Below are 25,292 nucleotides of genomic sequence, written 5' to 3' on the forward strand. Positions count from 1 at the left end.
TTCCATCAACAGGTGCCCGAAGTGCAGGGCCACAGCACATGGCGCTTGGGGATCGGAAGCCTTTGGCCCTGGCCTCCAGTTAGAGGTCAGCAGAGGACGTAGCTTCGGGTGCTAGATGAGGTTCAGCTAGAGGTGCTTGATAGCGACACTCCGGGTGCCGGGAGGATATGTGACCTCTGCTGTTTCTGTCCTAGGTCTGCCACCTCTTCCCTCCCTGCCTCCCCGAAACTTACCTGGCATTGCACCTCTCCCCATGCCGTCTGAGTTTCTCCCGTCATTCCCCTTGGTTCCAGAGGGCTCTTCTGCAGCCAGCGCGGGGGAGCCGCTGTCTTCCCTGCCTGCCACGGGCCCACCTTCTGACCCTGTCATGACTACTGCAAAGGCAGAGGCTGCCTCCTCACTCACTGTGGATATGATGGCCCCTGCTTCCAAGGTCCCCACCACTGTTGAGGACAGAGTCGGTGACTCCCCGCCTGCCATCGAGAAGCCAGTTTCTGCAGTTACTGATGCAAATGCTTCGGAGTCTTCTTAACTTGGAATCAATCTTCACAGTCGACGTGGTCTATTTATTTAACCACAGGATCATGTCTGGAACCGCAGACCACCATTGATTTCATACTAGTTTGTACCGTATCTGTAGGCATCCTGTACATAATTCTGGGGGAAACTACGCAAGAGGCCAAGGGCTTGTCTCCCACCAAGTTGGGTGGAATCAGCCAGGGAGGGGTGTGAGAATGTGCTTGCATTTTAAACAACCAAAAAGAGTTGTTCTGGGTGGCTTGCGCCAGGCACCTCCTGCCATCCTGGGATGTCCATCTTTGGGAAAGAGATGGCAGGGTGCCCACTAGGTTCCTGCCCCACTGTTCTTCCTTGTGTAAGGAAATGAAATATTTGATGCCTAGTGCCCACACGCAACATTTCTTGTACTTTGTCAATTGTTTGCAAGAACACAGACCACCTCACTAAACTGTAAAAGGAAACACGAATTTCCTGTTGGTCTCTGTGAGTCACATCTCAATGAAGGTTTACACAGAATTCCCCCTTGAAGATGTTTTGTTCTGGTTACACAGCACACTATTAATTGAGCATCTTTTTATTCCGCCTGTACACAGATCTTGTTCTGAACTCAAAAGTACTCAGACACCATTTTGTAGCTGCTGCTGTTGCTTTAGATGCCTGCGGTGAGATGGCATTTAAAGAGAGAGAAAGGAGGTGCTGCACTTTGTAGCTACTTAACAGTATAGCGACCCCGGGAGAGCACAGTCACAGCAATAAATTACAGTGGCTTTACTTTTCTCCTGTGTTCTATCTGCACGTGTACACATCACGTGTGCTTCACATCTCTAAAGTCAGTTTATGGTGTGCTTTGCTAGTTCCCAAGAGATGCAAAATCAAGTGGAGTTGGTTTCCTGACTGATGTACATGCATCCGCTGGCCCCGTTTTGGAAGATGGAAGCAGTTCATTGGTGCTTGACCTGGTGCTAGCACAGAGACACTCACTGCAGCTGTGGCATTGCTGACACCCAACCGAAACCCAGCCCCTCTCCCAGAATGCACTTAGCCACGTACATGCTTAAAGTTGAATGATAAAGAAGGTCCACCAGTCCCAGCACTGGGCATCCCTGAAGTTCTCTGGCAAACTCCAGGTTCAGTGAGAGACCCTTCTCAAAAAATAAGGTGGAGACTGATTGAGGGAGACATCCAACATAGACCTTTGGTCTACACGTGCACGTACACACACACTCACTCATTAAAGAAAAAATACAGCAGTTGTTAAAAGGCAGTCAGAGCAAGTGAGCCGTTTTCAAGCTATAAAAAATGATTAACAGTAATTCCTCCAATGAAGGGGTCTTTAACCTTAGTGAGTTTTCATTTAAAAAGGATAGCCCTGCAACATCTTCTGGAGAAAACATCAGTGAGAGCATATGAAGCCCCAGGCTCTGGGGAAGAGGGAAAGCACCCATGGGGAGGGTGGTGGCCCAGACTGGCCCAGTAACTTCTTGAAGTGCAGAACTTGACTACTCTTCAGGAAAACATCAGACTCTTAGTTGGCACTGGAAACCTGGGGCCATGAGCGTGCTGGGTATATATATGCTTTGCCACTGACCTCCTAAGTTCTAGTAATTGGTAGGCAATGGTCAATCCTGCGCTGAGTTCCAGAAGCCCTGATTTAAGATATCCTGGGTAGTGTACCACTCCTGTGGCAAGCCAGGAAGCTTGTTAAAGGGCCCAGTTTAAGTGCTGTAGTCACGGTGGGAGAGCTCCATGACAGCATCTAGTGGGGACAGGAGGTGGGAACACAGTGTTCTGTCACTAAGCAAATGCTCAGGATCACACAAGAAAGCTAGGTCAGTAATGAGGAAGGGCATTGAATTAGGTTGAATTACCTAAGAGATTCTCAAATGCAACGATTTAAACACTAAAGTTCCCTTCTCCCATTTAGATGAGGTTTCCAGTCAGGTGGTGGTGGCGCACACCTTTAATCTCAGCACTCAGGAGGCAGAGGCAGGTAGATAACTGAGTTTGAGGTCAGCCTGGTCTACAGAGTGAGTTCCAGGGCAGCCAGTGCTACACAGAGAAACCCTGTCTTGCTCCATCCGTGTGTGTTTCCACCCACCAAGGTCATGGTGCGTGATCTCAGGTGGCAGTTGGAAACCCAGCCATCAGTACTCAGAAGAAAAGCATGGCATTCCTGTGCTTATGGGATCCCATCAGAGTTTCACACAGCATCATAAAATCTGCTGACAGAGCTATATGGCCACATCAAACTGAAGAAGGCTAAGAAATGGAGCCTTTGGTTCTTGTCCACGATTGGTGCCATCACTACATAAAGTCACAGGAAAGTCAGTGGCCAGCCAGATGGACGTGCAGTGTAACCATTTGCCAATATTGGAGGAAAGTAAGACATTTGAGTGCGGAGGCACTGGGAAGGGACAGTAGGTCTGAGGGAAATGTGGCTGAGACCGCACAGGTCAGAGCCTTGAGTGATTGAGCACACAGGCTGTCATGAATGGAGAGTGGGCTTTGTGGACAGTAGCCCAGCCTCGGGCACAACTAGGAGAGTTAGCTGGGCATGGTGGTACATTCCTGTAATCCCAGAACTTGGGTGATAGAGGCAGGAGGGTCAGGAGTTCAAGGCCAACTTCCACGTACCACCCACTAGAAGAGTTAAGACAGTCTAGGATGCTATTGTCTTTCATTGTGTGTGTGTGCGTGTGTGTGTGTGTGTGTGTGTGTGTGTGTGTGTGTGCACCCATGTGATCATCAGAGGCTAGCTTATGGGAGTTGGTTCTCTCCTACTAAGTGGGTTCTGAGGATTGAACGCTGGTGATGAGACTTAGTGGCAAACATCTTTATCCACTGAGCCACCTTACCCTGTTGATTTTTGTCCGTTTTCTGTTTTGCCCATATTAAAAGGGGTCACTGTAAAAACAGCTGCAATTCTTAGCTTATTTCTGAAAATTCACAAGACCTGGAAATAGTCTCTTCCTTGGCCTTGGCCTCTTCATCAGCTGTGACTTTCCCTGTTCATCCAGATAGGTCACCCACAGCAAACACCTAAGTCCAGCTTAGTGAACAGATGAGTTCATTGTGATTACTTAAGGAATGTGAGTGAGAGTGATTCAGAGGCACTTGTATGGGTGACACAGAGGCTGCCACCATGGTACTCTACCCAACTTGCAAGAGTTTGGTGGCTCAATCTCTCCCCAGCAATTGTTGACTTTTTATAACCTCGAGGTGGGGCCTGTGGGTTTTCTAGATTTTAGGAACTTCCTCAGTCTTACAGGTTGTACTTATTTCCTGATTCTTATGAGAGTGTTTCAGTTTGTATGATAATAGCTATGTAACACTCTATCTCTTCCTGTGACCCTTACATTCTTTCTGTTCCCTCTTCTGCAGCGCTTCCTGTGTCCTGGGGAAGGCAACATGAATGTTTGGCTATTTTCCTCCATGGGCCACTGTGCCACAGAACAATCCCTTGTTTGGAGGAGTTAGACCACTTGAGTCTGGAGTATATCACCCCTTGCATAAGTTTCCCTCCATGAGCAGCTATGGCAGACAGAGTAGTTAGTTATCTGTGGATGTAAAACCATTGTTTAGAAGGTGATCTGATGTACACACCACATCTATGCAAGAAAACAATAGCGATTGCTTCCCCTCTGGGCTCTCAACCACAGGTTTTGGCTTGGCTTACAATACCTGATGTCAATTCCCTCCTGTGAGGAAGGCCTTAAGTCCAGTCAGAGTTGGTTTCACCCTAACAGCCGCACCACTGACACCAGTGGGCACACCTTGCCCTGCATGTTAGTCCGGTTTAGGATCTATAACCATGGAGGACTGTTGGTGACAACTCTCCCAGCAGCCCTCATGGTGCCTTTCAACATCGAGGGAGCTTCCAGCCCAGTCACAGCCTTATTTCTCAATATACTTCCACCAAAGCATGTAGTCGCCAATAAGGACTTAACGGCCTAGTCCGGGCATGTAACCAACAGGAGTGTAACAGCCTTATGGTTTGTGAGGCTTTGGGGGCCTCGCTGGCACTGGGCATTGCACCCGACAACCTTACGGCTCTCGGAAGCCCCCTTCCACATTCACACAGAGTGCCTTTATTTAAAACTCCTTAAGTCTGTCTCTCTGGCTTTCCACATGCGTTTGCAAATCTAAGATACTCAGAGGTTAGCATTATGTAAAGAAATCTTTTCCCAGTGGGTGAGCAGGCTCTTCGAAGGCATAGCACTGTTCTAAGTTGACCTTGAATGGTTAAGGGGATACTAAAATAGAAATGCTAGCAAGGTCTAGTACAGCTGAAAAGATGTCAGCACTTGTATCAGTTGTTTGGTCAAAAGGACAATGTTGGGTATTAAAACCTGGATGAGAGACTCTACCCCGTTAGCCCCACCCCTTGCTCCATAATCCACAGTCATCTTCCATAAGCCACCTGGCCTCCCCGTCCTAGGGAGAGGCTGCTGCCCTGAGGTCACTGTGTATCTCCTCCATCCCACCTCCAGTGGTCCTAGCTGGGCCACCAGTGCCGCTCAGCCTGGCTCAGGGCCATACTCTCGTTTCCACTTAGTTTTTGACAGGCTCCCAGCCAGCATCATGGCCCTTGCTACACTGCCATCCGCCACACCTGGCTGCTAAAAGGACCTCAGGCTGAACAACCTCTGTCCCCACTATACTTCATGCAGAGGAGAAATCCACACTGCATACTCTGGAGGTAACTGCCACCATTAAGTCAAGCTCAATGTCCACCTGTCCTGCTTCATCATTTATTTCTTCCATTGCTCAGGCCATAAGGCCTTCCAGAAGGTGCAGAGCACAGTGTGTGGATTCCCTATAAGCCACGCCACATCTGCCGTTGAGAACTCAGACACCTCTGTCTGCTTTATTCTTCCAACTCCCTTTGGTTTAACATTTTACAAATCTAATTTACATGTCTGTCTAAATCATGCAGATTTTCCAGAACCTCTCAGTTCTTCTATAGCTCACACACGCCCCCCCCCCATGGGGTTCGGTAAGGCTTCTAAAGCCCCTTACCAAGTCCAAGGTCCCTGCTGAATCAGTCAGGCCTAGGGAACTGGGAATCAAACGCCGCCCTCCTGCCCAATTCCCTCTGCTGTCCTTCGTTGCCCTCCAATGCCTGATGTTCATAGGGACCTTAGCCCGTGATAAGTGTACCAAAGGCTGGGTGAAGCAGTCCCGGGATTGAGTCCCCTCTGGCTATTGAGAAGTTACATTACTTAGATTCTCTGCTTCCCCTGCACTCAGACTGATACCATCTGCTCCCATATCCACAGCTTACTAGGCCAGGCTGGAAGAAGCTCTTAGTCTTTGTTTAAATGTCTTCCCCAGGACTGGAGAGATGCTCAGTGGTTAAGAGCACTTGTTGCTCTTGCAGAGGATACGAGTTTGATTCTCAACACCCACATGGTAGCTCACAACCACTCCATGGAACTCCAAACTAGTTCCATGCTTTCCTGTATCTCTTTTGAACTCTGTGGGGCACCAGGCACACACATGGTGCACATACATACATGTAGCAAACACTCATGCACATACAAAAAAAATTCTTAAAAAAAAGTCTTTCCCAACCCAAGCAGCAGGGCCACATGGTGTCCTGGGCCCATCCTCATGCTGAGTCCTGGGTTCCCTGGGTTTTATATCACGTCAGACCCGAGGACTATCATAACAAATTATTTCGACTCTGGAGTGAGAGGCCAGGGGAAGGGCAGAGGGCACCTTTTCCCAGGTGCCAGGGAGAAGTGAGTGGTGAGAATATACCTCTCCCGAGGGCGGATGCTTTAGTCAGTAGAGTGCCTGCCTTGCAAGCATGGTGAGCTGAGTTGATACCCCAGAACCCATGTTAAAAAAAAAAAAAAAAGCAAGGCGTAGTTAGGCATTGTTGTAGAATATTATTTTGAGGTGTATTACTTTTGTTTATGTTGCATTTGTTTAACTCTGTGAAGCTGTGTTGCTGTGCCTGTCTAAAACACCTGATGGTCTAATAAAGAGCTGCATGGCCAATAGCAAGGCAGGAGAAAGGGTAGGCGGGGCTGGCAGGCAGAGAGGATAAATAGGAGGAGAAATCTGGGAGAGAGAAGAAGGAGTAGACAGAGAAGGAGGAAGTCATGGGGGTCAGCCACCCGGTTACACAGCAAGCCACAGAGTAAGAGTAAGATTTACAGAAGTAAGAGAACGGGAAAAGCCCAGAGGCCAAAGACAGATGGGATCATTTAAGTTAAGGAAAGCTAGCAAGAAACAAGCCGAGCTAAGGCCGGGCAATCATAATTAAGAATAAGCCTCTGTGTATGATTTATTTGGGAGCCGGGTGGCAGACCTCCAAAGAATAAAACAACAACAAGAAGGCGTGGTTCCACCTTTAATCCCAGAACTCTAGAGGCAGAGAAAGGTGGATCTCTGAATTCAAGGCCAGTTTGGTTTACATAGCATGTTCCAGGCCTGCCAGGCTATGTAACCAGACCCACACCCCCTCCAAAGCCAGGCATGGTCACAGGTGCTTGTAATCTCAGCACCAGAGAAGCAGGTGACAGGTGGATCCTTGGTGGCCACTAGCCGAGCCTACTTGGTGATTATTAGAGCTTTGGGAGACCCTGTCTCAAAATCCAAGATGTGGTCCATGCACATGTGCTCACTTCACATGAGAACACGCACACACAAACACGAAGAAGTCTGCCTAAGGCTTGGGGCAAGCACCTTCAAAAAGCCCTTGACTTAGGATAACTGGGGGTAGGTTACAGGGACTTCTCATCTCTTCTTTTATACATCCCTGAGGAATCATAATAACTGTTACTGTTGTGATAGGATCCCAGGGAGCCCAGGCTGCCCTTGAACTTGCTATACAGCCGAAGATGATGGTGAATTCCTGATCCTCCAGGCTCCACCTCTGCAGTGCTGGAATTACAGATGTGCAGCAGCGGTGGGTGTCACTGTATGTTTTTGTTTGTAGGGCAGATCTTGTACATCCTGGACAAGTGCACTATCCACTACTGAGCTATATCCCCACCCTGCCAGAGTTTTTCCACACAGAATTGGGTTGTTTTTTTACTGTGCACAAACAAGAAGCTTACTTCTAATCAGGGGAAATGGGTTACGTAGAGTCTGGGAAAGCTGTGTTCCCTCTTGGCTCTCTGAAGCCTGGATTTTCTGGAAACTGTGGGTGATCACTCCCTGTCATCTCAAGGTCCTATTCTGTGTCTGGTCAGACACAGAGGCAGCTACCCCCCACCCCCAACAGGTTTGCCCAGCTGGATCTGCAACGTTGTGAAGTTTGTGAATCGGTTTAGCTAGGAATGGCCCAGGGAGCTGGCGGCAGGAGTCCATGTTGTGGATAGTCATGTTTTGGGCCCTGTTCTCACAAGAAATACTGTTCACGGTAAGGTACAGGAAGCACTCGCCTGTAACATGACTTCATTTAAGTTTGGTGGTTCGCCCCGTGTGCTTCTTTGGCAAGAAGGAGTGAACGTGTTACAGCAAACACCACGTGCTTGGTCAGGGGGCTGAGTTAAAACAAGAGCCAGGCTCCTTTGAACCTGGTGTGGAGCTTGGAGCTCACTGGGAGTCTAATGACCAGTTCAACACCCTGGGCTCTGCTGAGGCTGTTTCTCTTTTTGAGGTGACCAGATATTAAGAGGTGTAAAACAGCCGAGTGGTGGTGGCGCACACCTTTAATCTCAGCATTCGGGAGGCAGCGGCAGGTGGATCTCTGTGAGTTCGAGGCCAGCCTGGTCTGCAGGGTGAGTTCCAGGAAAGGTGCAAAGCTACACAGAGAAACCCTGTCTCGAAAAACCATTTAAAACAAACAAACAACAAAGAAACAAACAAGAGGTGTAAAACATGAGATAAGGAGGTTCATGTTTTCAAATGCATGTTTTTACTAAGTAGGGAGAGAGGGAGGGTGAGAGGGAGAGGAAAAGGACAAGGTGAAGAGTGGGGAGGGGGGCGCAGAGGGAGAGAGAGAGAAGGGAAGAGGGAGAGAGCGAGCGAGCACTGGGGTTATCAGGTGTTCAGGCTTTGGACTTAGTCCTATGGATGTGTTACCAACTGTGGTGCATGGAAGAAAACTGTTTTTTCTAATTTAATACACATATTTTTATGGTGACATTTTATTTGTACTGAAATGTGATTTTATTTGCATGTTAATAAAGTTGCCTGGGGTCAGAGCTAATAACAAGCCATAAAAAAAGCTGGGCGGTGGTGGTGCACACCTTTAATCCCAACACTTGGGAGGCAGAGGCAGGCGGATCTTTGTGAGTTCGAGGCCAGCCTGGGCTACAGAGCGAGATCCAGGAAAGGCTACACAGAGAAATCCTGTCTCGAAAAACCAAAATAAACAAACAAACAAACAAACAAATAAATAAATAAAATATTAAATATATATCCAAAAACAATTGTTCTATTTTAGTGAGAAAAAGGAGGACATTTAGAGAGACGTGATGATCTGAGGCAGACTCCCCAAGCACTGCGCCAGGCGCGCTTTCCTCGGAATTCTCACGGGCTTCCTTCTCAGGAGCCTCAAACCGAGGCTAGGGAGACTCCAGTTCACGCGGTAGGGGAGCTTTGGCCGGGGGTTTGAATCCAGGTAGAGCTGTGCTAGCTCAAGCCTCAGTCCTGCCCCAACAAGGCATCCCAGAAAGGCTCCGGGGACCCGCAGTGAGCACTTCAGGCCACCAGGTGGCGCTGAGAACTTGGAAACGCTGCGCCCCGTCGGAGGCTGCGGGGTCTACGGGCCGGTCGTGCAGGGCCCGGGGCGTGGCCGGCAAAGGTGGAAGGCGTGCTCTGGCTCCCGGGTCTTTCCAGCATTAAGGCTTGGCTGGGTGGAGGATCCCGGGGGTCCCGGAGTTATCCGTCCCAAAGGGTCCAGGCTGGGAGGAACGTGGCTGGGAGCGAGTCTGGTGCAGTATCCCGCCTCCTCTGCTCAGGTCCGCTCTCGGGTGCCCCGCCTGCTTGCTGGGACTCCAGGCGACGGCATCCTGTGCCCAGCCAATTAGCAGTTTCACCCCAGGTGATGGGTCGGGGGCAGATTGTGCAGGCAGTCACTCCATCCGAGGTTTACAGATAGACGTCCTCTCGGGTGCAGGAGGAGGGAAGAGTCATTCAAGACCGGCAGGGAAGCAGCACACGCGGTTCTGGGGCGACACACTCTTCGGGGATGAAGAGGGAGGGTGGCTGGGTAGCGCTGGGCATGGAATGGGGCACGGGGTGGGGTACTGTTCTACAAGGCCTTGAACGCAGGGGTAGGGTGCTTAGGCCACCCAGTTCTGCGGATCTTGTCTTTTGCAGAGATCAAGGAGGTTTGAAAAACCTCGTTAGCAAGAAGTCTTTCCTGACTTGGGAAATGAAATACGTGGAAATCCAGACAAGCCTGGTGAATGGTGTTCAAATGCCCGAGGCTTCGCAGTCTCTGGTCAGATGGCTGGTGGCAGGGAGGCAAGCCCTACCCGCTCCTCCTGCAGGTGTCGTTCAGTCCTCAGGGTAGAAACAGCAGTAGATACTGAGCGGCTGCTGTGTGACCTCTGGCAGAGGCCACATCTGGCTTTGCTGGCTGGTATCTGTTAGTGAACTGCTGTGAGTTCAGCTCCAAGTGGTGAGGGAGCAGAGATGGCTGGGACACAGGATGGCCAGACACTCGGGTTTCCTGCGGGCATCTTGGTCATGACCTTCTCTAGACCAAGCTGGGGCATAATGAGGGCAAAGGAGGATGCTTCAGCCCACATCTGTCCACCCCAGCCAGCGGAGTGGCTGTTCAGGTAACTGAGAGGATGAAAGGTCACGGGGGGGGGGGGGGGGGGGGCGGGGGGCGGGGTAATTCTGCCTCTGACACCCCAAGATTGAGTTCTTTCATTCACCTCCCAAGGGGTGGGGTACACACACAAAATAAATGGTTAAGAAATAGAAATGGATCCTTTAAATTTTGCAGTACAGTCGCTTTTCTACAAAAGTCAGGTGTGATTTTTCTCTCCATAATGAATCATGAATGAAGTCTTGGGCAGAGGTACTTATGCCACTTCAAAGGTTTCTAAACACTGTGTTGGAGATCTTAAGGTATCTCAAACACAAGACAAATAAAACGATGAGGCTTACATTTGAAAACTTCTGAGAACGTAATACTCCCACCCCCCAGACAGGGTTTCTCTGTGTAATAGCCCTGGCTGTCCTGGAACGCTTTGTAGACCAGGCTGGCCTTGAACTCACAGAGATCTGCCTGCCTGTCTCCAGAGTATTGGTATTAAAGGCATGCGCCACCATGGCAAACATCATTACTTTTGTGTTGAAAGGAAGATGCTTACCGAGACTGGTGCTGGTTATCATTTGATTCAGCAGAGTTTTGTGGTCCCCAGGCCCAGCTCAGCTCAGCTCCTGCTGCCACACTATGAGCAGACTAGACCTACATCCCTCCTGCTCAAACCTACAAAATGCACGTAACTCTAGCTTGCTGTAATCAAGTCCAGAGCCTCATACACAGTTAAGAATTCAACACCCTATTCCTGAGAATCATTTCTTAAAGAACATAGCTTGGGGGATGGAGAGGTGGCTCGGCGGGTAAGAGGATTGGCTGCTCTTCCGGAGGTCCTGAGTTCAATTCTCAGCAACCACATGGTGGCTCACAACCATCTGTAGTGGGATCTGATGCCCCCTTCTGGCATGCAGGCATTCAACAGACAGAGCACTCATACCTAAAAAAAACCCAAAACATCAATAAATTAACAAAACAAACATAGCGTGGACCTGGGTGGCAGTTTCAGCTGGTCCCCACTCTGAGGCACAGGCCTCTAGGAATTTCCATCTACAGTTGGGGATTAGGTTGGGCCTTGATGGATGGAACATTATAAAACACACAGGACACAATCATGTTCTCTTGTGTGGCTGCTGAAAGAGTAAGTCCACCCGAATTTGCAGTCACGAGAGGATAAGTGATGTGTTAGCATGGAGAGGGCACCTAGACATGAAAACAGACAGAAGGAGCGATTTGATGGTCACAGTAGGGAGGGATGCCAAGCTCCTAAGAGCCCGTTATGTGTTTATGAAGACCTAGATGCTCTAAGGCCCCAGACATAAATGGCAAAGAGAGGGAAATGCACCCCGATGGACCAGCCCTGTATGTGTCAACTACCACACTGCACTCTGCTAATATGTACAGTTACTCTGTTAATGATGACCACAGGGTCCTCTAGGTCAGTTTTCCACTGAGTTCTTAGACTCCTGTTTCACGCGCTCCCCAAATCTGGGAAGTCATGAGACTATGTATACATTTGTCATGATCCTATATATAGACTGTGTATGCATTTGAATTTGACTTTTCAGAAAGTACAGACTACATGCAGAAACGGTCATTTGTCAAGTCACTGGAGCTGACATAGTAGTGCTCTGCAGTTTGTTGGGGCCTTCTGACTCAGCTGCAGTCAAGGATGATACTCCTGGTCTGAGGCATGAGAACCCAGGTGTCTCCCTTGGCTTCTCTCCTTCAGTGGCTGTCAGTGTGGGAACAGAACCACCGAATGACCAAATGTACTCAAGTGTGATAAACACAAGCGCCCCGCCATCAGTCAAGACCCCAGACCAAGGACAGCTGGCCTGGAGAGTTGCCAAGGAGACTTAGCAAGCCTGAGTAGATTTTTGCAAGGGATGAGAACCCAGCTTTTCTTTCTGGGGTGGTAGGGGACTTGTAACCCTAGTGTATCCGATCCAATTACACCATTTTGATTCAATGGAAAAAACAACCACACCATAAAAACTTCGAACTTGGGAGTGGGGGAGGGGAGCCCCTAACACTTGATGATACAGGAGAAAGTCACATGCTGACGGCTCCAGACGTTGCTGTTTTTACTGAAGTGTACCCTGTGCGTTACCAAGAAGGGGTGAATGCACACAGAACTGTTTCTTCCAGAGACCAGGACCCCGCTTAGCTTTAACTTCTAATCCTGTGGTAACGGCAAATGAGCGGAGCAATGTTTCCATCGTGGTTTCACCCAAACCCTCCAAACCAGAAGGGAAAAAGTGCTAGCGCCAACATGGCTGGCCTGAGAAACCAGCAAGCGAGCCTTGCAAGGTTTCATGTTACATGTTCAAAACAAGACTCTTCACCGCCCCTTGGCGTCTTCAGTGCCAGGCTACTAAAGGAATCCAGGCACATGTACCCCTCTCTCTGACCAAGGGAGAACCAAGAACTTTGCTAGGATGAGCCTTTATATTTTCCAGATCTCCATTCTGAGTACGGCTTCTTCTAGAAATCTGGGAGTTAAATGTAGACAATGAACTCCACGGAACAAGAAACTTCACAAGCCATTTTGCGGTCACTTAGCAGACTGAGCATGTTTCATACAGGCCACATGACAGAAAGTCACTTATTTTCTCTAAATCACCCTTACAAATCAGCCCCTTTACTACTAAAAGGTTAAGACCTCTTTTTTAGAATTAAAAAGAAAAAACCAACAAAATACAAAGGAAGGTACACTTTAGCATAGTTCTTTCTCCCAGACATCACCTCTCCCAGAAACGAAACCCGAACATTGCTGGCCAAAGGCAAGGATAATATATTTGAAGGTAAACATGCTATTGAGTCAAGACACATACAAGATAATCCTGCCATGCTGTTTACATTCCTTACACTGACTTGGTCACTACCCGGGATTTCTGCATCTTGATGTGCATGATCTGATAATGTCTTCAAAGGAGTTTCTTTTAGAGACAGAGTTGAAACTATGTGTCTGTGACTTTACAAACTGAAGAAAACATCCCTACTGGAGAATTAAAATTGTCAGAAAAAAGAAAGTTAACAAGCCCTTTGATACATTAGTCCAGAAGCCAACAGTGTTAGTATCCATAGTGGCTCGAGATCCATAAAGCACAATGTGAGGAATAGCATTAGCCCGGGAAAGAGCCTAACACACCCAGCTGCACCCCCAGGGATGTGTGGCCTCCCAAAGCTGAGTGTGCTAGGGCAGGTGAGGATCACAGGAGAGCCTGCTGTCTCAGCCACGGGCAGGCCTCCCACTGAAGCCACAGGCAGGCCTCACACTGAAGCCACAGGCAGGCCTCACACTGAAGTCACAGGCAGGCCTCACACTGAAGTCACAGGCAGGCCTCACACTGAAGTCACAGGCAGGCCTCACAATGAAGCCACAGGCAGGCCTCACACTGAAGTCACAGGCAGGCCTCCCACTGAAGCCACAGGCAGGCCTCACACTGAAGTCACGGATTCAAAGACAACATCAAACCCAGGTGCTGGCTGCTGCCCACTCTGCCAGCCCTTCCTAGGGCCTCCCAGTGGCTTCCATGGAGGTCCCTAAGCCTCGCCTGTGCGCGGGGCGGGGCATGGCTTCCTGTGCTAACTCACCTTCTGTGCTAGGTTCCTGCCAGGCAGGGGCTATTAGTAGACAGTTTATAGATATAGAGGCCTCCCAGAGAGGTTGGTGACTATGGTCACACAATAAACTACAAGGAAGGCAAAGTCAGAGTTGTCCTCCCAAAGGGAGACACCCCCACCCCCACCCCATCTTGCATCATCCTTTTCCTGAATACCTTTTTTAAAAAGAAGTTGCAAATTTGGTCATTAGTAGACAAAATAACCAAATTCTGAAGTACCTAAAATAAGACTGTCAACACTTACCATACTTATTTTTAGCAACTTTAGTTTGGTGGTTACCACGTATCTCCTGCTAAGTGGATGAATTAACACATACACACCACACAACTCACATGGGATGCTAGGCTCCTTATGATGTTTGGCCCAACACATATGGCTTTTCCAGCGTCTAAAGCCTGAAGCGGTACACACAGGTCTGAAACTGCTGGAGTCACTCAGTGGTCAGGGTTCTACACAGCAGGCTGTGCTGAGCACCGCACAGGGGTGTCCACATCAGTCCTAACACTTGGAGGGACACGCTGGTGCAGCTTCTCCAAAGTTCCAGGCTTCCTGGGAGCTACTGATCCAGTCAGTTCCACAGTTCTCAATACTGAGAACACTGGCAGGGAGAAGCCCACAGCCACTTTCTGCTCTCTGTGGGGGAGCACACAGGTCTTGGGGAGCACACAGGTCTTACTCATGGTGGCCTCACCTGGCGGTAGGAGGCAAGAGAACAGAGCAGGACAGCACTGGTCTGCAACGTGCTCTTATCTTACCTGAACCGAGCCTGGACAGGAGGTAGCTCTCAAGTGACTCACTGCCACCAACAGTGTGCCCTGACAACATCCCAGTACTTCAGGTTTGCTCTTTTATGATTAAAAACAAATAAAAAAAAAAAAAGTAAAATCACACTTGTTCTGGGATTTGTCTGTCAACAGTGAAAAGTGACATTTTGATATTCCAAAAACTTTAATTGAGACAGTCTTTACAGCCCAGGCTGGCTCTGGCCTTCAACTCACAATGCTCCTGCCTCCACACCTTCCTACACTGAGGCTGCAGGCACGGGAGCTTCTCTTCCTCCCTTCTGGTGGCTTTTTCCCACTGGCTTCCTCTTTTGGGGAGCAGATCCCCCACCCGCCCTACCTCAAACAGCTGCTCCACAGAAGTGCTTCTGAAGAAAGGCAGTAATGAAGCACAGCCTTCTGTAGTTCGGTGGCTGAGTTTTTTCCTCCTCCAAATCGCTGTTTTCCGGTCACTTTCAAACCCTCTGTCTGTGCACCTTCCCTTTTCTGGTAATCTAATCATCTCTTCCTTGAAACTTGAGTTAAGCATTGAGAACCTTCTTTCTTGAAGGAATTTAAATTATCACAAGAACCAAAATGGACTGCTTTAGTAGGCAAAAGTGATGATCTTTGAGTTTTCAAAAGCATCTGATATTGGAATTTCCTAAGTGCTGGGCACAGTTCTGAGAAGTGAACTCTACTCCACACAGCACCATTGCAGATTTGGATCCTCATTTTCAGCTGAACCCAGACAACAGCTGTCCCCAGCTGTCCACAGCCTGCTTCCAAACGGTGACGGGTGAGCTGTGTCACTGTCCTAAGAGCGCTGCTGCCTGTGCAAGTGTCCACGCCCCAGAGCTGAAGGCACAAGAGCACTCAGGAGAGAACCGCGCTGTTACTCACTTGAAACTTTCTACCAATATTTGGTATGGTTTCATGAGAACAATTTTTGAATCTGGTTTACACACTCATCTTTCCTACTGAAAAAAGAATTTTTTAATGGGGTGAAGTAGCAGATACCTCCCTCTAATTCCAGCGTTCTGGAGGCTGAGGGAGGAGAACTGCCATCAACTTTGAGGCCAGCCTGGGCTAAACAACAGGACCCTAAATAAATAAATGAATGTGGGGGAGGAAGGAAACTGTTTTGGGTGGGAAAGCCAATTCAGATCAAAATGGACAAGCTACACACACTCTAAAACCACCACAGAATGAACCAAAATCTAAGAATTCAATTTAGAAACGAGCTGCCGAAGTAGTTCTGGAATTAGGTTAAATATTTAGAACACTGAAATTTAGTGTGTGGGGGTAGGGGGTAGTGATCAAATGAACATGGAAATTTAAATTGAAACCAGAGAAAGAACTGATATACTGTGCTTTTAGACTAAAGCTATATTGAGTATATGCACACACACACACACACAAACACACACCCAACAGCAATGTAATTAAATCATTAAACTATTGACATAAATGTACATTTCCACCAAAACATATCTAGCAGCATAATGGTAATCAACAGTGTATTTAATAGGTCATGACAAACATGGAAGCAGGACCGTGCAGTGACGTTTGCTTGAGATCCCACCACTTCGGCTCCCTGTAATGAGGTAATTGCATAAATACTTGGTCACGTTTAAACTCAAGTTCTTTTGTAGGAAAAGGGGGGGGGGGTCATTAGGAAAAACCAACCACACGCCTCCCGCCCCCAGGTCAGCACGGCAGCTTCTGCACGGACTTCCTCTCAACATCCACACGTTTATTAAAGCTAATGTATTTGTTACTGGTTTTGTGTGTGTGGGTGGGGAGGGATGCTGGGGACTGAACCTACATGAGCTAAGTACAGCACCCTACTAATGAACTACACCCCCAACTTGTACAGCTACTTCCAAGGGTGAGAACTGCACATTTTACCTGTAGTCGGTCCTGAGTCCAGAAGACAAGGAAACATCCAAGGCCTCAAAACGAAGGAGTTGAAACTGCCAGAGTAACACGGAAATTATTTGGCAATAAGCACCAACCAGCTCCTTGCGAAAGTGATACTGGTTCATTTAGCCCAAATACTGGCAGGCTATTTAAATCCACATTTGGAAAAGCTTTAGAAGACATAGGGAAACTGATTCATCTCTGATACACTTTTTTTATTAGAATTTTTCTAAACATTCATTTAGAGTGTGTGTGTGTGTGTGTGTGTGTGTGTGTGTGTGTGTGTGTGTGTGTGTGTGTGTGCCATCGTGCATTCTCTCCTCCCCCCACTCAGGTCTTCAGGCATGGTGACCCTTCCCCCCCTCCCCTCACATACACACACTCTTGATTTTGGAATGATCACTTGAGCTGGGCTCCAGGGAGCAATTCCCTTTCATGGCTTCTCCTCCTCCTCCCTCCCCCGGCCTGTTTGTGACGTGTGTCCTGGTCTTCCCACAGAGCCCAGACTGGCCTCAAACTCAGTCTTCCTGCTCCAGCCTCTTCTAAGAATCGGACACTTGCTCTCATTCATTCACAAATGTGGTGCAATCAGTGACCCAAGCTCACCACTCCAAAATGTTCAACACAACTGGGCATTTTAATTCAGAGATCATGAATTTACAGCAGCAACTGTAAACACTTGTTGACTGCTGGCATGTGGTGACCATGCCAGTGGTCTTCAGGGATTTTTATCCTGATCTAAATAGGAGTTGGTGCTGCCCTGAAGGCTCTCCTGACAGCCTGAGGTGCTCCAGGATTAGCACTGATGACTTTAACAGCTTGAAACACTTCATACTTGTCTGGAGTATGCTTAAGGAATTTATTCATCTGCTGTTTAAGTAAAGGAGCTAAGTTAGTACCCTAAATCTTGAAAGCTCTCTTTGAATGTAATTTTCACAGTCTTTACATTTTAACTGTCATTGTTTATTACTGGTTGGCTACATTCTCTATAATTCCAGCAGCATCTTAAACAGACAATGTGTCTATGTACAATGGAAAAAAAAACACAAACAAACGAACAGAATGGCTTGCAACATCAGGTAAGAGCCACAGTTTAACTGTACATGTTAAGGGGTATCTGGTAGGGAGAGTGTGTTTTTTGCACCATGGACAACTTACATGTAAGTCTCAGCATTATGACTGTGACAATAAAGGAAAACCAAATCCGTACAAGAATGAAATACAGCATCCCGAAAAATATTGGTTTCTACCACACAAGGCAGTTAGAAATTGTTCACATTTTAACAAATTTGTACAAACCCACAAGAAACATTCTATGGGACCATCATCCCACCTTGATGCTAAGAACTTTCTAGAAATGTAGAATAACCATGAACAATTTATAAATCTAGTATCTATGTGTTCCACAGCCCTAGAACCTAAAAAACTGATTTAAAGAACTCAATATGCCCAACATGGATCATTTTACATGCCTTGATTGTTAATGAATGCTTGCTTTTAATATCTCTCTATGATGTACAGTCAACTTGTGCCTTCAAGGTCATTCAATTTTTTTTTTTTTTTTTAGCAAAAAAGCAATATCATTTAGCAGCAATTAAAGCGCCTTCAAGAAGACTTAAAAAAAATACAATATCCAATTAGAAAAGCCGTATTTTTAAACATTTGTACAAGAATAAGCTGCTGAAACTCAGTAATTGTAATACGACATCTGTACAGTAATTTACAACAGAGCCAGAAGGGAATTTATCATTATCCTGCATAGAACTGGCCTGCTTTGGGTTACACACTGTCTCCTGTTTTAGTGAACGAGGCTGGGAAACAGAAGAAAAATGCCTGTTAATTCTAAAACACTGAAAGCCCTGGGAATACTATAATTTAGTGACTTCAATTGATTGGAAATAGGCAGCTCTTTGTGTTAAAGGTGTCAAGTGTCCAGAAATGACAGCTCCCTTTGAACACAACCAGTGGGGAAAACGGACATGTGATTCGAGGTACAACTTGGTAAAAGCCAGAATAGGCAACGACGAAGTCCGACTGTCCACAGACCCTAACTCTCACACTCTTACAAACAGCACGGCCGCTGTCACTCAGTCCTTGCTTTGGTTTCTGCAGATCAGCCGCCGAGTGCTGACGCTGCACCAGGCACTGTAGCTCCGTGTTACAGATGTCCAATAATTTTTCCACGTGTTCTTAAATAATGAAAAACTACCCTTCATATTAGAACTCTGGTAACAATCAAATATATTTAGGTATTATAAACGTTATTTACAGTGTCCCCTCTTCCGCTGTAACATGGCATTCCTGTTCCGTGCTGCTCCGGGGCAGAGGGAGGAGTGTGCACTCAGTCACTGTCCATGATCACCCTCAGACAAGACTCCACGGAGAGCTGTAGTTCACAAACACTTCTTACCCAACACTCAAATGCACTCAAATTCAAGTATGCATCTGGAAACCAATCCTGGAGCGTCAGTACGTGATCACGCTTGACGGAGGAGGCACAGGAGCTGCCGCCAGTCCAGACATGTGCAGGTTTCCTGAAGAATTGGATCTTCTCATGTGTGGCAGAAGGTAGGGGTCATTTGCCAGCTGGTGCACATCGAATCGATCTTCTTTTCGGTAAGCCAAACAGCGTCTTATGAAGGCCTTGAAAAGAATGTAATATAAATGACCTACCTTCTAGACACCAACCCACCAACTCCTAAAGAAGGGCAGACACACTTAAGACTGTCAACAGATCACATTTTATAGGAAGTTCAAACCGTAAGAACTTTGGGGGGTAAAAATGAAATTTTCACTCAAATTTGAACCTTCCACCAATACCCCTTGGTGCACATTATAGCCTCAATTATTGCTTTCCTTTGGATGTACTGTTGGAAAGTTCCCTTTCTGCTTAGAAATTATTTCTAATTTATTTTTATTTCATGTGCAATGGTGCTTTGCCTGCATGTATGTCTGTGTGAGGGTGTCGGATCCCCTGAGACTGGAGTCACAGGCGGTGGTGAAGTGTGTAGATGCTGGAACTGATTCTGGGTCCACTAGAATAGCAGCCAGTGCTCTTAACCACTAAGCCACCTCTCCAGCCCCCCTTTTTATACACTGAAGTACCTCAGCATTAGGATGGGCAGACTGAGTAAGACCTAAAAGTAATGAAGGGTCCAGATGTTGTGGTTTCTCCCCCAGTTCTCAGAGAAAATCGACTTGCTGTGCACACAGAATAAGGAAGCATATTTTAGTGCTTACCAAGGAAGACAGCATATCCAAAAGCCAAAACAGCCTCTGCTTCCAGAGCAAGTCAGGCCTCTGCTGCAGGAGCCATTCCGGCTCCTGAGGCACTGACCACACCAGAACCAGAACACAGACACTTCACAAAAGGGATGTGAGGTTCATACCTTGGCTTCACTGCTTACAACTGGTTTGACAGGGAACTGGACTTCTGTGGCTTTTAGTATTGTGTTTTCCTGGAGAATGTCTTGTTGGGATTGATTGTGACCAAATGGCTTAAAAAAAAAAAAAAAAAGAACAAAATATTGAAATAAAATATTTAAAACAAAGACTCACCACAAAAATGATTTGTATTTTAACATTTTGTTCTCAGTTACTTGAAAGTTGGGATGTGATCTCAGAGAAACAAGGTTATATATAGCTAAGAACAGGCTGAAAGGCCTCTTCCATCAGTCCTCAGCAGATAAACCCCATGTGATGGAGAAGCAAATCAGGCTGTCATTCAAATAATGAGGAGGAAGCAGCTCTAGATGTGGAGCCAGGAGAGCCGGGTTTGGTTTCTATGCTGGTCAGTTTTTATCAATTTAACATAAGCTAGAGCTGACTGGGAACCTCAACTGGGAGTTGCCTCACTGAACTAGCCTCTGGGCACGTCTACAGGGCATTTTACTGCTTGGTAACTGGTGTGGGAGGGTGGAAAGGTGGTCCGTGGGGGAACCAGAAGCAAGCTGAGCAGGTTGAACAAGCCAGTAAGAGGCGCTCCTGTGGCGCCTTGCTTCGTTCCTACCCAGTTACGACCTTCGCTTCCCTTGATGGTGGATTATAACCTATTGGCCGACCTACAAATGTCTTCCCTGCCCAGCTGCTTCTGGTCATGATGTTAATCTCAGCAACAGAAGGCAAACGAAGACAGTTTTTATATGCTGCACGTTTCTAGAAGGTTCCATCTTTCTTCTCATAGTGTCGGAAACTGGGTGGGATGCAAACTAGATGTTATCCATGGCAACCTGCATTTCTGGTTTTAATATTCACAGAGGTTGGGGAAAACTAACTTTGACGGCATTTCTCTGAGGAGGTACAGGAGGAACTGGTACCCAGGCCAAATGTTTGCAGGGGACAGTGGGAGTTAGGAGATAGTGTAAGGAATGAAGGACATTGCAAGGTGCTTAAGTCCAGAGTTCTCAAAAGAAAACGTTTGGGGAAGGGAAAGGGAAGGAGGAGGAGAGACCAAGCAAATCAACTGTTAAAATAATTCTGATCCAAAGAAGCAATCAAGAAGCACGCCTTTCCTTGGAAGGATCTAAACTGATTCTAAGTTACTGAAATATTGCACGTCAAAGACAAGACCAAAATGACTTCACTTATTTCTACACAGCTGAACTGGCGTGACGCAACTTACTTTTCTACCATAGAGACACTGAAAGAAGATGACTCCCACTGACCACACATCAACCTTGTTGGAAATCTTTGGCGGCTCTTTTCCAACTACAAAGCACTCAGGAGGCAAATACCTGTAAGTAATGGGAGGGGAAAAGAAAGAAAAGGATGCAATGTTTAGCTTAAAACTTTCTAAATCTTAGAATGCTTATTTTATTTACACATAACCTCAGTTTTCAAAAATGAAAACCATCAAAGTTTTAATTCATTTGACTCCAGAACCAAAATACAACTTCATAAGAAAGTATATTTATATTCAAAGAAAGCACTATCATTATTGTGATAGTATAATCTGAGTAAGCTTCTAATAACAGAAGGAACACTCTCCTACCCTACTCTAACAGTTTAACCTGCAGGCAGTTCTCCTAAAATACACACCACACCACAGGCTCTCTCCATTAAGCCATCCAAAGCGAAGACTTATTCCAATGAGACAGGATCTCATACTTCTTTTTGTTGTTGTTTTTTCTTTTTCTTCCTTCCTTCCTTCTTCTTCTCCTTCTCTCTCTCTCTCTCCCTCCCTCCCTCCCTCTCTCCCTTTCTCTCTCCCTCCCTCCCTCCCTCCCTCCCTCCCTCCCTCCCTCCCTCCCTCCCTCCCTCCTCTCTCTCTCTCTCTCTCTCTCTCTCTCTCTCTCTCTCTCTCTCTCTCTTTCAGACAGGGTTTCTCCGTGTAGTTTTGGTGGCTGTCTGAGATCTTGCTCTGTAGTCCAGGTTGGCCTCGAACTCACAGAGATCTACCTGGCTCTGCCTCCCAAGTGCTGGGATTAAAGGCGTGAGCCACCACTGCCCGGCCATATTTCTTTTTTTTTTTTTTTTTTTTTTTTTAATTTTATTTATTATGTATACAGTGTTCTGCCTGCATGTGTCTTTGCAGGCCAGAAGAGGGCACCAGATCTAATTGCAGGTGGTTGTGAGCCACCATGTGGTTGCTGGGAATTGAACTCAGGACCTCTGGAAGAGCAGTCAGTGCTCTAAACCACTGAGCCATCTCTCCAGCCCCATATTTCTTATTGTAATGTAAGACCTATCCTAATCCTAACATAAATTTCAAAATCTGCAATCACTATTATCCCCCTTCTTCTTCTTCCCAACTGGCTAGTCAAGGCTAACTCACCCACCTCTGAATATGAGCTTTCTCTGTTGCCCTCCACGGGCATGTAGAACATGGCTTCCTTCCCCATGTCAGGGAGACTGACGTGCATCTACAAAAGCATTCAGCTCTCCTTGCACTTCGAGGAGCACAAGGAGCTTTATCGTGCAGTTTCAAGCACTACCAGTGTGTGAAATATACCAAGTATCCAAACACTAATTTTTAATATGAAAGGTAAAAGTAAGTTTGTTATCTGGTTATAAGTAAAACAATCCACTGAGTGGTGGTGGCGCACTCCTTCAGTCTCAGCACTCAGGAGGTAGAGGAAGGCGGGTCTCTGCGAGTTCGAGGCCTCCTGGTCTACAAAGCGAGTTCCAGGAGAGCTAGCGCTGTTACACAGTGAAACCCTGTCTCGAAACCCGCCCCCTGCTCCCAAAGGAAAACAATCCATCACAGATGCAAGCAGCAGACAACTCAAACTTTGAGAAATTAAAAATAGTAAAAACGAGTAATGCAGTTAACCACGGTTCACTTAAAAATTGTGCTCTCCTCTATGCTGAAGGAAGGTGTCTACGTGTGTGGATGAAGGGAGCATGGCTCTTGAACGCGCAGGCCTCTCACCACACAAAGGACATATAAATAAGCAAGGGGGCAATGACAGGGACTAATTCCTCTTCAGGAAAGTGAACTCAGCATGAATCTGAGCAACTCAGGGTAATGGTCAACATGGGCCCAAGCAAATGGTGTAAAGGCTGCCCTGGGTCCTCAACCATGGCTTTATGTAGTTCTCTTCCCAATAAAATCTAACTTCTTGCTAATCTCATCTATTTTGAGAATTAGGTTAGTTTTGGAAACGTTAGTCTGTATTTTCTATTTTGCCCTTGGCCGTAAGTGTGAGAATTCACACTCAAGGTTTTGGTAAACACCTAGTATTCTGGTTCGTGTCAATGTCAGCTTGACACAGGCTCCCTCAGTCTGAGTCCTTGTCCTGACTGTCCTCAGTGACGGACTACGATGTGCAAGTGGAAGCCAAACAAACCCTTTCCTCCCCTACTTGCCTTTTGGTCCTGGTGTTTCACAGCGGAAATAGTAACCATAACTAAGTCATCTACATACTAATAACATTCAGGATGACTTTTTACATTCAGGAATTGGTTTCATCTAGATTTATACCTACATAAAGAGATTTTTGAGAGTCAAATCTAAAGACTAAAAATATGATGAGTTTATCTACAGCCTACAATTAATAAACTCTGTATCTAGTATAAAAAACTATAAAAAAAAAAAGTCACAAAACTTCTACAGAGAAGGCCTGAGGTTCACAGTTCTCACTAGTGACAGCTGGGACACTACATCTTAAGTACTTATTCAGATCATGACTATCACTCAACATCATAGAAGAAAACTCATGAATTCTGCTTCACTCCGGCTCCTATATATTAAAGTTGTATGTGTATACTCAGTCATTCTTCTTGCAACTTAAGAATGCAGAGAAGAGAATATTAGCCACCGGACTCTCCTTCTCAATTCAGAGGCTTAGTATCAATGCCTTCAGCAAACAAAGTAATCTCAAGGAATATTTGAAAATAAAACTAAATTTTCAAAAAACACTGAGGACTAATCTAAGTAGTCTTGATATTTTTACTGAATCATTTACCAGTAAGTGCCTGCCCCTTGGGAAGTCAGATCCATTCCGTCTACACCATAGCTATCATCATCCATAATCTTGGACAGACCAAAATCAGTGATTTTGATTTCTCCACATGCTGTTCCATCTACCAGAAGGATATTTCCTAAAACCAAAATAGAATATTTTTAGTAACACACACACACACACACACACACACACACACACACACACACACACACACACACACACACACGAATGGAAGAATAATTTTTACAACTAAGAGTAATGTTTGGTAAACAAATATATATCTGGGGACTGGTTATGTTGGTGCACGCCTTTAATCCCAGCACTCAAGAAGCAGAGGAAGGTGAACCTCGATGAGTTCATCCAGCCCAGGCTACACAGGGAAGCCCTGTCACAAAATACATACAAGCAAAAAATCAAACATAGCCCCCACTCCTCCAGAAAATTAACAAAACAAAACAAAACAAAAACCCCCAACCCTGTGAAGACATGTTTCCGGAAATACCTGGCTTAAGGTCGTAATGTATAATAGGAGGTTTGATCTCATTGAGATACCGTAGGGCATTCACTATCTGCATCACAATAGAGCGAGCTTCCTTCTCAGACATCAACTTGTGCTGCTTCAGGTAGAAGTCCAAGTCATTGCCTTCACAGTACTCCAGCACTGTACAAAACCTACCGGGAGAGGGAGCAATCATCACCCAGGAAGGAGAACCTACCAGAGAGAGAGGAGAACACCTGCGGGGAAGGGTCGGAAACAAACCCGCATCCTCAAGAGTCCAATCTTTGTTTACTTACGTATCTGTATCCAAGGAGAAGTAATCATAGAGTTTAACTATTCTGGGGTGATCCAGTTCCTTGTGTATTCGATACTCTCTGCAGGCATGTTTGTGGTAGTTTTCTTTTTTTTCGTCTCTCCAGCTTTTATTAAGCTGGTGGATCTTCACAGCAGCGTATCTTTGCTCATATAAGTCAAAAGCCTACAATTCAAGGTAGAACATGATCACATCGTACATCAACCAAACACCTAAACAGACTTAACTTTTAGTGATAACTTTTGCAAAAACTAGTGATCACCTCTAATACTATATGTAGTTCAAGTTATGACATACTTAAATGAGACCAAAATGTCATGGTGATGAAGCAGAAAAGCTGAGTCATGATAAAACAATGAAGCTAGCATTCTTTTAAATATCGCCTGCTCCTTTACATGGGAAGTCTTACAGGGAGCAGTGGGCCACACAAATGGCTATGACACTGTTCTGTGTGTTATAGGATTTTTATCTATCTTTTCTTAGCAACTAAATGAATACATTCTTT

The 25,292-nt window shown here is 46.4% G+C and overlaps 2 protein-coding genes across 2 annotated transcripts in view; one reads left to right on the forward strand and one right to left on the reverse strand.

The window, feature by feature from the left end:
* Gorasp2 (golgi reassembly stacking protein 2) overlaps positions 1–1,290 on the forward strand; it is a 29,710-nt gene extending 28,420 nt beyond the window's left edge. The window contains exon 10 of the mRNA XM_052724724.1: positions 195–1,290. Within this exon, the coding sequence (XP_052580684.1) occupies positions 195–532 (338 nt within the window). The 3' untranslated portion in view covers positions 533–1,290. The remainder of the gene's footprint in view (positions 1–194) is intronic.
* Positions 1,291–17,510: 16,220 nt separating this feature from the next.
* The window catches only part of Tlk1 (tousled like kinase 1), a 134,556-nt gene continuing 126,774 nt past the window's right edge, over positions 17,511–25,292 (reverse strand). The window contains exons 15-20 of the mRNA XM_052726394.1: positions 24,771–24,952; positions 24,478–24,647; positions 23,976–24,111; positions 21,191–21,302; positions 19,959–20,066; positions 17,511–19,212 (exon numbers count right to left, since the gene is read on the reverse strand). Of these exons, the coding sequence (XP_052582354.1) occupies positions 19,036–19,212; positions 19,959–20,066; positions 21,191–21,302; positions 23,976–24,111; positions 24,478–24,647; positions 24,771–24,952 (885 nt within the window). The 3' untranslated portion in view covers positions 17,511–19,035. The remainder of the gene's footprint in view (positions 19,213–19,958; positions 20,067–21,190; positions 21,303–23,975; positions 24,112–24,477; positions 24,648–24,770; positions 24,953–25,292) is intronic.

This window comes from Peromyscus californicus, unplaced genomic scaffold (assembly GCF_007827085.1).
Source record: "Peromyscus californicus insignis strain IS unplaced genomic scaffold, ASM782708v3 Scaffold_7__1_contigs__length_154581171, whole genome shotgun sequence".
In the NCBI taxonomy this organism is placed as follows: Eukaryota; Metazoa; Chordata; class Mammalia; order Rodentia; family Cricetidae; genus Peromyscus; species Peromyscus californicus.